This window comes from Tympanuchus pallidicinctus, unplaced genomic scaffold (assembly GCF_026119805.1).
Source record: "Tympanuchus pallidicinctus isolate F22 unplaced genomic scaffold, pur_lepc_1.0 scaffold7, whole genome shotgun sequence".
Classification (NCBI taxonomy): Eukaryota; Metazoa; Chordata; class Aves; order Galliformes; family Phasianidae; genus Tympanuchus; species Tympanuchus pallidicinctus.
Genome location: NW_026294791.1, coordinates 8,822,871 through 8,838,521, shown reverse-complemented (window position 1 = coordinate 8,838,521; position 15,651 = coordinate 8,822,871). Strand labels below are relative to the sequence as shown.

At 40.8% G+C, this 15,651-nt stretch overlaps 1 protein-coding gene across 1 annotated transcript in view; it reads right to left on the bottom strand.

Moving 5' to 3' along the window:
• The window catches only part of TESK2 (testis associated actin remodelling kinase 2), a 61,193-nt gene extending 45,821 nt beyond the window's left edge, over positions 1–15,372 (bottom strand). The window contains exons 1-2 of the mRNA XM_052666090.1: positions 15,046–15,372; positions 1,085–1,206 (exon numbers count right to left, since the gene is read on the bottom strand). Coding sequence (XP_052522050.1) covers positions 1,085–1,206; positions 15,046–15,267 — 344 coding nt within the window. The 5' untranslated portion in view covers positions 15,268–15,372. The remainder of the gene's footprint in view (positions 1–1,084; positions 1,207–15,045) is intronic.
• Positions 15,373–15,651: the final 279 nt, after the last annotated feature.

Sequence of the window (15,651 nt, the reverse complement as noted above, 5' to 3'; positions counted from 1 at the left end):
TGATCCTTGATGTAAACAAAGAACAAGAAAAGCAGCTCTTTCTTATGATCACCAAAACAGCAACTGAATAAATTACTACACCACAGTTAACATCTTCTCTGCCTCTGGAATCACGTTTGCTAACAGAAATAGGAAGCAAGAGAGAGGGAGACAAAAGATCACAATCCCCTTGTTACCATTCAGTGCAGCTGCAAGAACTTCTATTCCAAAACATCCTTAACCAAGAGGTTCCATTTTAGCCAAAATAAACCCTTAGTGGAGGATAGTTTCTCACTTTTCCTAATGAATTTTCCATCAAGATTTTTTTAACAGGTATTTTTATATATGTATATATTTGACCATTGGAATCTTTGTAATGCTACCACAGAGATTACGTACTTACTGGAAACTTGGTAAGTGAAAACTAAGCTCTTCAGTGTCTTCTGATTAAGATAGATATCTACATGGCTGGCCAAATGCAGAATTTGAGCACAAAAACATTGAAATGAGAGTGGGGGTATTTAAAATTAGCCTTACAACCCCATGCCAAAAAAACCAAATTATTTTTAAAGCCTAAAAAACCAAACCACTACTTCGACACTTATTAGAAACAGAGAAATTGGAACATCTTGACACAACTCTGTGCACAGAAGTGTCTAAGGTCACTAAGACAAAACACAAACCTATCTGTAAGTAATGTCTACAGCGTTGAAGGATGGAAGAAAGTCAGGCTAATCCAGACTCCAGACTGGTGGTTGTAGGTTGGAATAAAAACCTTACAAGGCTTTAGTAAGTGTGAAAATGAGTCGATACAGACAGCAGAGAAGCAAAAGTAGTCTCAAATAATCTGTAACAGTAGTTGTTCACTACATTCATAAGTGCAATTAATGGAAAAGAGGCAAGAATCTTCGCACTACCATCTTAAAATTAACTGTAGGCATGTTGGAATGGACAGCTTGTAAAAAGGTGTGATACATTCTAGAGCACTGGCAAAGAAAAATTTTAATTGTTTTATTCCCAATTAGCCAAGGGTCATTATTATCCACTGGATACCAGATACACCAGGAAGTGCATCTCCAAACATTTCAGAAGAGAAACAGTATACCTTAAGATGTTTGGATGTGAGAGTCTATTCATAAGTTGAACCTCTTTCAGCATGTTCGCTCTGTTGCTGTTCAGCGTGTTCATCTTCAAAGCCATTACCTGGTCTGAAGTTCTGTGTCTTACCTACAGGATACAAGCAAAAAGCAGTAAGGACATATCCTAGTAACATGAAACAAGGCTGAAAAACCAGTAAAGTTGTAGAACAGGTTAAATGTACTTTATGACAACTGACTTGATGTATATTCTGATTTCTCTCATCTTTATCACACAATTACTTTCAATAGGCACAGCATCCAAATGAAGGAAGGTGTTTTACACTTCCCATGCAACTGATGATCAAGTTTGAAAAGCTGAAAAAAAATTATCAGCTTCTGGGTACAAGTGAAAGTAGTCACTTATTTGTTCAGGGAGAGAAAGCTCCTTACTCTGAGTCTATGAAACTCAATTGCTTTTCACCCATCCCTCTTCCTTTCCCAGGGCAGTGGTTGGTTTTAAGGATCCACAGAATGAGTTATGAGAGGCCCTGCATTATACAGCCATGGGCAAATTTCACAGGCAGCCCAGGTTTCCTTTTTGACTAGAGGCACAAGCCTGATGATACGCTCAGCAGAGAGAAAGCATTTGTTCAAATTCACACTGCGAAGCAGAGTTACAAGAACAGCTGAACTCCAGATAAGTGGAAGAAAGAAGAAAGCTGGACATCTCGTCCAGCAATGATGCCCACTAGTATGCTGAAGGCATCAGCTGATACCTATTTTCAGGTTTCATTTGCCCACTGTCTACAAGAACAAGAGGAGCATTTCGCCTAAACAAGAAGCACCACGAATTCAGCACAGGGAAGTACTGGAGGGAACGGTGTCATGTTTTAGATGTGTGTCCATCTTAATGCTTGAGACACCTGCCTACTCCCCATCCTAGTGAGAAGTGCAGGGCAGTACGGGAAGCAGTGCAGCTAAGAGTGGCAAACATCATCAGACTGAGCAAGTTGAAAAATAGCTCTCAGGCATTTTCTCCTGCTCCTCCCCTGCCCATGCATGAGCTTCTCAATTGGCTAACTCACACTCAGTAATGCCACTGTGAAAAGGATTAGAGAAAGGAGATGGAGAAGGGTGTAGAGACCACCATGGATAGCAGAAACTAGCAGTAAGTTGGTGAGCCGAGACTTCTCTTTTCAGTGGTAATATTGGCTATAAAAACAAACAAACAAAACTGGTCAAACTACAGCTTTGGTGTTATAACAAGATAATCCAGAGTTGCTCCATGTTTAACCTGTTTTGCCTGTTTGGCATGCTTATTACTTTTAAGTGGGATGATTGCATGTTAAGTTGACGAGGTTTACTGTTACTTGCCAGGTTTCCTGTGTCTATTGTCTGCTTTCATTAACTCTTAATTTTAGACAGCTTTCGCATACCCAGCCAATTTGAATGAACAAGCTGAGATGGACAAGTCTATTTCCATATGCATGTATTTTTAAATATGTATTTTATTTAGATTTCAGTTTTATTTGTGTCAACTCTTTGGCTGGGGAGCCAAAATTAAGAAAAGCTTTCATAGATTTAAGGGAAATTTGTTCGACCAATGCAAATTAAGAATAAGAACAATTTTAAAACTTTCCATCTATACATAACAGCACAAGAAACACTTCCTCTGGGAGAAGGGTGAGGAATCCTGGGTGTTACGATGGAGTCATTTGGGCTTTTCAAGGAATGGCAAAGAATGTGAAGCTTAAGACATACAGGCAAAGATCTATTCTCAACAGAACTTCCTCAGAAATCAGCTTTGCACTGACACAGAAGCTTCAAGGTCTGCCAACAGGGAAGGAACAGAGATAGAAGGTGAGCAGAAACTTGGATGCAATACCGTCCTGAGCAGTACTGGCTCGTCATTAACTCTGCTACCTTCTGGCCATTTATCTAATTCACTTCGCTCCACGCCAAAATTTCAAGTTCTTTTGCCTCAGCTTTTAGGTAAAATTAGAGATCCACCATAGGACCTTTTTCCTTGTTCTTTGCCTTTTCCTTGTTCTGGTCTCTATTCTTGAGCTATGTAAACTTCTGAAGGTGTTTTTGAAGCAACGATCCTGTGTGCTTCCTGGATTTTCAGGTCTGACAGGCAAAAGGAAGAGGTTAACAACTACTTCTCAAAGGTTGGACTGCCCACAGTACTAACTCCATGAACAGAAAGGAATGAGCAGTCTTTGCAAAGAATATTTCTCATCCTCCATTTCAGGATATTCCTGCAATCTCTTTGAAAGGCTGCCGTGGGTTGTGCAGTGAGCTTGGGGGCCTCTTTGTTTTGTAAAATCCACTTGATCACAGTTAGAAATTGCTCAATTTCTAGCATCTGGGCATGTTAACAGGTGTCTAAAAGGCACCTGGCACTGTGCTGCTTTCTGTTTCAATTAAGGGGACACTGTAAGCTAATACCAGTCATTTTATTTGAGCTTCTGTTTACTGTTCTGATGTTGGAGGACATATTCTCCCTGAATCTGATGGAACAGCAAATTACCAAATCAAACCAAAGCAGAGGTGAGAGGACAGGGACTTGTTCTCACACAAGAGAACAAGTTAAGAGTTGAGTTAGGAGGGAAAAGCAGACCTGAAGCCTGAAAGTCATCTTCTCAAGAGGTAAGCAGCCAATATTGAGAATAAAGACCAGATATTAACTTAAATATTATGAAACACAATACCAATCACTTAGAGTATACATAAAGCTAATTGTGGTCTGTCCTCTGAAGCATTGTTGACAAAAAGCATTTCCACAGTAAGAATGGACTGCCAAGAGGGAACAGACAGGTCCTGCTTTCAAGGTCTCAGTCAAGCTCCAGACCATCTGAGCTGTCAGCTCTTCCTTACAGCCACAGCTATCAGTTACACACCTTGTGCACCTACTTAGCTGTCATTCACAGCCTAAACTGAACTGGGCTCTGTGCTGGTATTCCTTGCCAAAACTCTGCCTTTCTAAACTTTCTCTGCTTTTCTAAACCTTTATCTCCTTTCAGGCTACTAATGTGCACAGAAGACAACAGCTCCAGAAGCTAACAGTAGATTTTAGAAATATTATTGGTCAAAAGCAGTATTTGCTTATAGGACATTTTGCCTCAGCACATGCCCATATGCTCAAGATATAAACAAGGATCCCTAGCAGATGGCTGTGAAACTACCAAAGCTGTTGACGTTGTTATTAATTAGAGTTCCTTGCATATGAGCTCAAGTAACCTTTCAGTGATGTCTGGCTGATCAGGTCTGTGCTTGGAAATATTTTGACAATCCTACAGCTGCCCTCCCATGCTGCTTTGCACACTCTTCTGACTCTCAGTCTGCTTACCTATGTGTCTCTAACTCAGAGGTCACAGTAACCAGATATTGCCTCCCTGTTTTATTGCTGGCAGGCAGTTAAAGTGTCCCTTTGCACTCTGGTTCTTCTAGGATCAAAGTACTTTGTAAGTGCTTTGACCTGGCTATGGCTAGCTGCACGGCCTGCCTGGCCAGGGTCTTCAGACCATGCTCTGGCCCCAGACCTTCTTACCTACTGAAATAAAAGAGGTATGCAGTGAAGTGATGGAACCAGGCACAGAAACAGTAACATATTTGAAAGAAAACTTGTAACAGCAATGGAGGGGAGCTCACATTCAAAATAGCTAGCCAATATGTAAACCTTGTACTCAGCTCATACAAGAAATGGCCAGGAAAATTGCTGCTTTTAATTTTTAACTTACTGCTTGCAAAAGTTTTTTGTTTGTTTTATTATTGAAAGACTAAATATCACTTAAATAACTGTTTATTCAGTCATAGGTATGCCATAGCTTCCTAAATATCCAAACATTAATTCTACTGTTTGCCTGTACTGAAGATGAAGGGAAAGACTGATGTGATTTCATCTTCCACACGGCCCATCTAATCTTTACTATTAACTGCACCTTTCCAGGTGTCCTTAAAATGAGCATTTGAAGGACACTGATGTTACAGATCTGCCAATATAGCTTTCAGCTTTGCCTTTAGTTTTCCATTGCATTTTCATTGTGTTCCAGCCATGGAACATTGATTTCAAAGTAATTTGTTGTGGTTATCTTTCAAAACTGCACAGCGTTAGGGTCAGCTGCATTCTGTTCAAGTCTCACAGTCAAGCCATCAAGTCCCCATGCTCACATGGACATATATTCATACCCTGGGGATGAATATCTTAAAAGAATGCCTAAACTCTGATTGAAGAAAGCTCCCTTTAATTAAAGGAGACAAACTCGTTCCTTCGGTTGTAAATCCAGTTCTACAAACTGTTCATCTCAAATGTTTTTCTAAGCACTAAAAGTGCCCCATGGTCAGATGCACACATCCTTAGTGGTGAAGCTGATATCGCATCAAAAGTGCCACGTCACTAGGAAAATCACTAGTGACTAATGGAAGCTTAAAGAAATACATCGATGCAGATAACATTAAGCTGCTACCTTGATGCTGAGGAGTGAGTCTGAGTTGGGGTTGTTTTGGGAGCAGTAGTAATGTCACTACACCGACTTGTAGCAAGAGAGAAACATGCCAACCCTAACAAAGCCTTGCCAAACAAAACCAGTCAACGTGTGTTACAAGAGCTTGCACACGGGTTCAGAAGATACATGGGAAATTTTTCAACCCCCCAAAAGATCAATACATTTTAAAAGCTTGACAGTAATTGTGATACACTAATTTCTGTTGCATTAAATAAAAACAAAAAACAAAACAAAACAAAAAAAAAACCACCACAGTGAGAAATACAAAAAACGTTGGAGCTTTTATCATTTCTCTTTAGTGCAAAGGTATGGCATTGGTCATAAGGCAAAGATCCAACTTTAGTAACTTCTAACGTCACCAATGTAGCAAAGTAACACATTCAGCTACTACAGCATATTCCACACCTATCACCAGTCTCCAGTTTTCTGCAAAAACCCCTATAATTAGTAAGCAGTACAGTTGTTACTTTAGAAACCCATTTGCGTGTGCCAAAAAAAACCTCATTTTTCTTTTGCATTTTGTTTTTCTTCATTGCCCTCTGTAATGTAGAACCAGGGCCCAGAATACAGCAGCCATTTATTTTAAACAAACCATTCTCCGATAGGAATCTGCGCACAGCTCTGCCACCAACTTGATCTCCATTAAATCGAAGGCAAAAAGAGACCACAGTCTTATTTTGAGAGAAAGCACAAATGAATCAGAGGACCATTGTTCCACTGCTTGAGATCAGATATAAACAGGCACAGCCAGGGTGGGGAAGTTGACTTCTTTTGTTGCCAGTTCTGAAGAACGTAACCCTGTAAAATTCCCTCTGCAATACAGAAGGCTCAAAGCAGACCCACCACTTAAGGGCTGGATAACAAAACGCAGCAGAGCCTTGTACTTTTTGTTATGGCACGAGCTGAGGGTACAGCCCAGGTGTGTACTTTATACCCAAGCACAAAGTCACAGTCAGAAAACATTGAGCCAGAATTACAAAACTGAGTGCTGCTCTTCATTCTTACTGGAGCTGTTCATGAGCTCTGAGTAGCCCTGAGCAGGCTCCTTCAATTCCAAGCATCTGCTCTCTAAGTCTATAAAATGGAGGTGATAACACTATTTATCAGTCATGGAAATCTGACATCTGCAAATGACTACTGTGACACCCAAAGATACACAATGCAGTACCCTACCTGTGTCCTTACTTCCTTTTTTTTTTTTTTTAATTTAATATTTACAGTTAAATATTTCCAGTGTTACCATGCTTTTATCCTGTGTGAAAGACTGTGATAATTACATAACCTGCAGATGCTTTAAGCAAAATACTCCAGGTTGACTTTTCCTATCATCTTCAGTCTTTTACTAATGTACTAACACAGGGTGGTACTAAGCATGGAACCCCACACCATATCAGTGATGCCATTATAACTAGTCACCACACAGACATGATGGCTTTGTTTTTAAAATCTGTATGGCAGCCTTGAGAGATCTGTTTTGGTCAGATTCCTTAAGTTTCCTTCATAAATCTGTCAAATACACGTTACTCACCCACGAGGGAGGAAATCAACCTCCCCTTTGTGCAAAGCCCACTGGCACAAAAGCTGTTGCTACCATAATTACAGTTAAGCACTAGCAGTATGGAGGAGCTGCATTTTGCCTACATGGAAGTTACTGTGTTACACACATGGTCTGCTATGGGTCGGTTAACAAAGCAACACTTCTCCACTTTGATTTCTCAAAGGAAAGTTCCACAGCTCTGTCCTCTCTTCAACCCTTAATCCCTTCCAGTAAAACCAGCACCCAGAAGGTGCCAAAGCACTGCAGCGGCGCCACTGCAGCCCCAAACAGAGGAAGCTCACAAGGACAGGAGAAGGCAGTCTCTCCAATTTGGACACGGCCTCAGCACCCACTGGAAGAAAGACATTTTGGATGCTCCTCATACAGAACAGCTGGAGCAGCAGACTAACCATATCACAGAGGTCTCGGATTTCCTTTCTTTAACTCCAGTGGCTATTAAGGAGCTGCAAAGAAGCATTGCCCAGTGATCCGAGGCTGTGAAAAATATCCCTGTCCTGTTATTGCTATGAATATAACCATTTGCATTTCTCATCTTTAAATTTCAAATTACTCAGCGGCACAAACGTGCACTACAATCACAGCCTCTGACAAAAGCAGTGACAAAAGTCACTGAAATACATTTAACTCTACCCCACCCAATGCTGAGTGTGTTCACAGAGGTGTGCCACGAAGATCTTGAGGGATGTATTCTGTTCTCCAGGCTCAGTCACGTTCATGCCAACACCGTTATTTGAAGAACAGTAAATCAGCACCTGTCGCTCAGTATCAGCAATGAATGAGCTTACACAAATGTGCATGTTTGCCAGCTGGCAAAACAGAAAATCCTGGAGCTGCCAACCCTGCACATCTCTATCCAGAACAGAAAACTAAGCAGACCTTTTAACTGCGCTTGAGAAATTATTATGGAAAATGAGACAGAAAAACCACAGACGTTCCTGTGCCAAGGGAATCTTGCCACCTGCTTTGCCCCTGGGAAACTGCACAGTGATACTCAGATAGGCACAGTTTCTCTTCCAGAAGAGAAGAAAGGGCCCAAAGGACCCGGAACAGAAGGCACTGTACCACACACAAAATCCAGCCAGAGGTTACCTGTTATTTCAAGGCCCCACTTGTCACAGTATTAGAGTGCTTTTCTTACTGATTTGCAAGCATCCTCTGCTCACCTCAGCCATTTAGCATACCAGCTGCTCAATGGGAGTTAGAGGAGGCCACGTTTCTAAACAACTGATACGGACATTTTGAAATGGAAAATTTTACATCATCTTCTTTTCTGATGGAGTATTCTTTCAGTATTTCAGCATCACGCTTATTCAACTCAGATTGCTCTGGCTTCTTACTAAAGAAGCAAATCTTTCACTTTCAAAGTGTTATTGACAGTTCTGCAATATTTTTCAGTGATTCTTCTCTTCAGTGGAGAAGGTAGCTGACCAAACCAGGTGAAGTGAAGTGCACAGCATGCAAAACCCTTTTTAGCTTGTTCTGTTAATTTTAGATCTTACTTAGAGTGATGTCTGCGAGACTGCAGGCAACAATAAAATCTAGAAATTGTGTTTCTGTATTTTTTTCTTTCAGTTTTTGCAACACCACTACAACAGGCAGGGTTTGCAGAAGAGCTACTTACCTGGTGACAGCTTTTAAGTCAGTCCCAGAGCTTCCGCAACCGATGCTATGTGATAATTGCTACATACACAGCCAGCCACAAAATAAATCAAAGCAGGACTTATGTCAGATAAGTCAAATACGAATTAGTTCTCCATTCTACACTGTCTTTCAAAGCAATTTCAATTCCAAAAGATGTGGGAGAGTAAATGCCTCGCGAGCGTGGCAGGTAGTTCTGAATTTAATGACACTCACATCTGACTGGGGATGAAAGCTCATGAGAATTTCATAATCCTGAGGGAATAATTACACCAAAGAGGTTTTTAAGTCACATTAACGATCCACCAGAGTAAGGCCTATGTGCTAAAAGCACTGCCTAATTGAGTGAGGAGGACGAGGATGACAGCATCTTGGCACCTAAATAATCAAAAAGTCAACTAGGAAGAAAAGGGAACTGATTGTCTGAAGGGTTGCCATACAAGGCATCTTGGCAGTTGCTAAAAGGTTTCCAAAAGGCTGATCCACACAGCATGAGACAAGTAATCCTGCTTAGTATTTATGCCTCATCTCTGTTCCAGAATGGTGCTTCTTCCTATTCCTGACAAATATCAGAGTGAAAAGAGATTAGAGCCACTTAGCTGACATAACTCAATGGCTTGGGGTTTTCAAGTTACTCTAGCCATCTTGGCCAGTTCATGTAATACAGAGTGACCATTCCAAGCTAACAATTAATGATGGTTTTTAAACACCATAGCTTCACATAAGGGGCCTTAAGCCCCATATTTTTTGCTTCTGCCATTTTCAATGAGGTGAAAGTAGTTGTCAAAAAGGGAAGATTTTAAGCTTAAAATTAATTTCCCTTGAAAAAAAAGACGACCATAATGCATGTGTGGAGACAAGATCCACTGCCAGTCACAGCACCAAATCACCCTGGGAGGAAAGAACACTGCAATGTCTCTATTCAACAGTAAGAGAAGGGAAGAATAAATTGAGAAGTGAAACAACACATCACACCTAGCTGAAGGAAGGCACTCACTGCACAAATGGATGTCACTTAAAAACTTACTAGATATATTCCCCGTGCCTACAAAACCAAGGGTAACCAACAAGTTGAGCTTCCTGCTCACTACTCTACTTCTATACTCACTCCCTAATCCATTTGGACTTCTGGCACTATGGCACAAACAGAACCTGATGTAATAATGCCAACCTCAGGGAGAACCAGCAGCCACACTCTCCTGTTCATATAAACTGGCATTCCCTTCTCTACATCCTCACTTATAAAATGATTCAAATAGCTCCTTTCCTCCTTCCACATACCCACAGACATTTCAGTCTTGGAAGAATGCTTCTGTTGACATGATAAACCATTAAATGCCACAGGAAAACTGAGCCCTCTGTCAGTAAGGGGTTGCTTTTAGAGCCAATAAGCAAATAGACACGACCAGCTGTAGAAACAACCAAAACTGGAAAGTTCTAGCTATAAAAGCACAGTTTAATAATAAATAATAATAAAAAGAAAATCACATCTTGGCTACATCAAAGAATCTCCAATAATGGAAGTTTTAAGGACAGACTGAAAATATCTGCCAAAAACAGATCTCACATTCCTAAGCCTGGCTCAGCTAAGGAGGCTACAGTAGTTCTTACAAACGTAAAGCTGAAATGGGATGTTATTTTAAAATCTGGTGATGAGATTTAAGGTCATTGTATAAAATTACACCAGTTTTACAGCAGCTGTATGCAAACATAAACACACAGACTTCTGTAAGACATCTGACTTCATGCCGTAACAGACCATAACTAGGTTAAAAACTGACCAGTGACAGCTCAAGATAGAATTATGCATGACAAAGCAGCATGAAAGAGAAATTTCTGCTGAGGCTCCAGAGGAACAGAGCTAGGCCTGGTGTTACTCAGTGCTCTGCTGTGCTCACTTCCAGCTCACTGATCCCAGTTACCACTCAGAAAAGCTCAAAGTCTGTTGCATCTGCTCTCATTATTTCTCTACGTAGGGAAGGCCATGCTGTACCTGAGGAACATCAGAGCCAAAATTAACACATCCAAATGAAAAACTTCACTGTAAACAGAGATTTTATCTACAGGAGACATACCTCCTGCAAGCAGCAATGTGACAATGTATTTAGGAGTCCCGCTAAGCAAAAAATGCAACATAAATTAAGTGAGTTACAGTAACAAGTGCTGCTTAATGCAGAAAGAGCATGGCAAAGCAAAAAGAGAGTTCTTACAAGTCAACTAGGATGCTGCAAGTTGGGGTGTCTGCTTTAAAAACATAAAGATGATGGAGATGATGATGGAAAGGCTTTAACCTATACTGAAAAAGTGAGGTAGATACCAGTTATTGCCGAAGTGTAGTGGCCTTAAGATCATCCAATATCCCTTCCAAGCTTTAACTGCTTGAAAAGTTCATAATGCATTTATTTTCAAGCATCTAGTAAGATACAATGGGCAAAGTCTAACATGATCAACATGAGTATCTATTTTCAAGATAGACTTTCTGTCAAATGGCCTGTATAGTCTCATAGCCCTTCTGCCTGAAGCCCTACGAGTTATTCTGTCACTCACTCTCTTGCACAGTTCTTTCTCTGCATTGTTTATTTTAGATAGCAAGTGCTGTCATACTTAGTTCAAAGGCCAAAAGAGGAAAGTGATTACTGCTCAGCATCAAGCATTTCTGCACTAGACTCCTCAAAGCCCACGAAGTTACAGGCAGAGAGAAATATTAATCAAGAGAAGTGGCAACGAAGTCATAAGGTACAAAAAGAGACAACTCTGAATCGCAGAATCATAGGATGGCCCAGGTTGAAAAGGACCATAATGATAACCTAGCTTCAATCCCCCTGCAGGGTCACTAACCACCAGCCCTCTTGGCTTCTACAAAATTAAATGCACAGTTCAAAGCAGTCAGGATTGCAGCCCAGTCGACCTGAGCTCTGGCCCCAGCTCTGCCTCAACGCTCGTGTCAGAACACGTTCTCCAACAAAACGATTCTCGCTGTTCTACGCCCAACTCCCAGCTGTGGGATGGGGGAGCTTCGATTAGTTGCACTCATCACCACAACAGCAGTGAGGCAGCCCTGCATACACAACCACCAAAACAAGTTATTTCCCTTCTGCTGAATCATCTTGTGAGGATTCGCTTCTAACAGTCAAAACCTTCAAACTCCCAGTGACCACATCTGCACAGAAACACAAACTTCTCAATGTATAAATACAATGTTGAACTTGTACAGTCCCATACTGGATCTATACTCCTTGTTTTCATAAATAATAAACAGCAAAAAACATTTTTCCTCCTTTAAAGGTCGAAGTGCCCAAGTATTTCCAGGCTCTCTCTGTGTTCAGCCACAGAACACAGTGCCAACAAGAAGCCCTTAAGAAATATGTTGGGAACTTGAATGTTTTGTACCGGCTTTGAACCAGAACATGTATTTGAATAGAGGAGGATCACAGACTTCAGTTTGACTTCTGCTCCATCACGTGTATTTTAGGATGTACCTGCCTCCTAATACAGTTTCACTACGATGTTCATCTCCCCCACAGTTACTTCTACTTCCACCAGTTCTTATTGGTCTTCCCAGCTAAGAATTAAGCAGTTCAGGACAATGGCTGATTACCGTTCACTTACAAAAAAACCCCCTTGTCCAGCTCAGTTGAAGAGCAAATGTCAAGCCTATACTTGCCAACGAAAATTACAACAGGAACTCAACACTCAGCTGCTTCAAACTACACTGCTGCTGGTTTCATAGAGTTCCATTTTTCAAAACTAATTTCTACAACGTTTAGCATTCAAGTGAGTTTGAATTGCTGTAATGATGGCTGACAAAAATCAAAATGCTAACTTAATATTTAATGCTGAATAAACCACAAAGCTTAATTTGTATGAGTTAAAGTGCCCTAGAAATGCAAGACGACCGTTCCTAGCACACATTATGTACACACGTTCATGCTGTAACGTATTCATAGAGAGCATTTCTATCCACTGTGAAAGATCATATTAATCAAGGAGGCTCCACAGAAATGATGGAAGGGAACAAATCAGTGAAAACAGTTGTGAGTTACATAGCAAAACAGAGACCTCAAACCCTCAAAATGGGGCAAGTACTCTTTGATAAACTACCTGAGCGAACCTGATGCATGATATTCACAAATCAGGCAAATGTATCTCCAGAGCTTTTTAAGTTATTCAAGGGTTTTGTTTTGTTTTTTTAAATACCTGTTACCAATTTAAAAGGAAAGCCTCATTGCTTTTCTAAGTTACTCACGCAGTAAATCTAGAACTATCCTGGATTGTTCTCAAGTTTAAATGTTTACCTGGAAGCCTGCAGATCAGACTGAACTTTTACTGTGTCAAACCATGAGGCCCTCCTTCCTGGAAGCACATCAAGGTTCTTGAAAGAAATCTGATCAGCTCAGTGAGATTAATGAAAGAGGTGCTCACGCTGATAAACTAGCAGAACAGAAACTTGCCTAAGTGAGTATGGAACCACATCTAAGACAAGGTCATAATGCGCTCTTGCCACTTTATGCCAAAACTGAAGAGAGATCTCTCTTAAATTGATCTGAAAAGTATCAACATTGTTTCCCTGCAGAAGGTCTGCAGTTGTTTCTGGAAAGAACAGACACGAGATACCCAGACTACAAGCACGTCTGTAGTAATGGTGCTGATTGCAGACTTACACGAGAGGACGTCCAGCTCAGTTCTGCTGTAAGGAGAAAGGCAGGGAAAGGTGTTCTAAAGTTAGCAGACCTCTTTGTGCACACGAAGGTAAGTCAGTTTTTTTTTTTGAGGATTTTTCCTCAATCAATAGAAGTTCTCAAACACGTTTATGTAAACCTCTGTATGTCACCACTTGTGTAAAGCAAGTGCTCCCAAAATAAGATATTCTTAATGAAATCAGTAACTGCATTTCCTGGAAATTTACATTTGCTTTTAACCACCTTTTTTTCCCCCACCTACTTCTGTTTCCTAATTATTCTAATTACCTTACTTTTCTGCTGGGCATGCAGTCATCTTGCCCCAGGGTGCTTCACCACGGTGTTTCTCACCAAGCCATGACAGAGTATCATAGTTATTTCACCTAGGACATATGTTCACACAGCATGCAGCTGTCTGACTGCAACACCTCAATCTGCAGTCTCAACATACAAAACTTTGATGTCCCTCTTCTCTTTATTTTGAAAGAAATACAAATTAGAATTAGTGTAAACTGAGTTTCACGTGTCTAGCAAAAGAAAAAACAATTAACAACTTGCCTTCACACGAGAGGAAAGAGAGGTACATATGAAGATAGGAATGTCTTCTGGGAAATAAAGTAACATAACATACGTTTTCTAATTCACATATCCATTCACAGCAGGAAAGCAGGATAAAAGGTTTCTTGGCTTTAATTCTTAAAGAAAAGATGACATTAAGTACCACGGAACAGAGAGCATGTGCAGCAGGATAGTTTTCTGGCATTTCACTGAAATGGAAACGATCTGGAGAGCGAGTTCATTTGAAGCCAGGAACTAAGACAAGGAAACAAGTGATTTCTGCAATGCCTGGAAGCCTAGAAGAAACTCAGTATCCCATTCCTCTACAGTAGGCCTTACCACAATCGTCAGGACAGCACAAGTACAACGAGCACTTCAAAACTGCCTTCCAATGGCCTCAATCATTTTGCAAATACTCTAACAGCAAGTCACCGACAACCTCAGACTTTCTTGCTCATAGTACTCACTGCAAAATCAATCTCACATTATTTGGGTTAGAGATACAGCATAACAAGAAGCAAAGGGAACAGAGAAGAGCAGCTAACTCTACTAACTTCAGTACAATAAGTTCTGTAGTTTCAAATTCAGAAATCACTCACCGATTTAGAGGTGCATCTAGTGCTGGGAAGCAGAAGACTGGCAAAAGGAATGGGTACAATCCCACAGCGCTAAGAATCAAGGTAAACTAAAGACATGCAGACTTACATATGAGGGAATCAGTCATTTGAGTTTAATAAGGAGGTTGGGACTAGATGACCTTTAAGGTCCCTCTGCACCCAAGCCATTTCATGATTCTGTAACACACTACACTATGGGGAACAAAAGTTAGACCAATAGTTTTGTAGCTTGAATTCCCAAATACCCTCTGCAACTCCCCAGCTAACTCGCAGGTGATGCAAAACAGCTGAGGAAGTTGCAAATTCCTCATCACTCAGCTAGAATAATGCAAATATAGGAATGGTTGACTTCAGTGAAAGAAGTACTCTCACACGTTCTCAGCACCAAACAGGAAGCAATCAACGCGGGCAGAAGAACTGAACACACACCTTGAACACCTCAGAGAAGAAACCAGAGCCAATTTTCTCACACGTGAAGTCATCGAGACGGGTAAGTCTGGAAAAGGCACTTATCAGGGCTCTGTACGAAGAGGTCCAAACTCTCCCTATCTGGGATGTAGTCCCATCTCCTCCAGTGCCACCATCAAAGTCCTCAGCACGCTCCAAGCGAGGTGGAAATCCAGCTATTGAATTCCTTTTACTTCGGTCCATTTTGAAAACAAGGTTTTCTTTCGCTAAGGGAGGACTTCTCACATCTTAGGGACTTTGCTGTCTTCTCACCTCTTGTTGGGTGCTGAAATGCAAGAAATTGAGGTTATTATAAACACATCTAATGAAGTTTGATAGGACTCCAACACAATCTAACCAGTGTGAGGGAACACAGAAAAAGCAGAAGACGCTCAAGTAGAGCTTAAAAAAAGAAAAGAAATACACCCCCACAATATCATTAGAAAATACCATCCAATTAACTTTTCTTTTGGCTTCCTGAAAATACTTTATGTTCTGGCTGCAAATAAATTGATAGGTGTAGAGCTCAGATCTTTCAATGACAACAAAGGACTTCCACCCAACCATCCCCCACTCCACTTTTTTTTT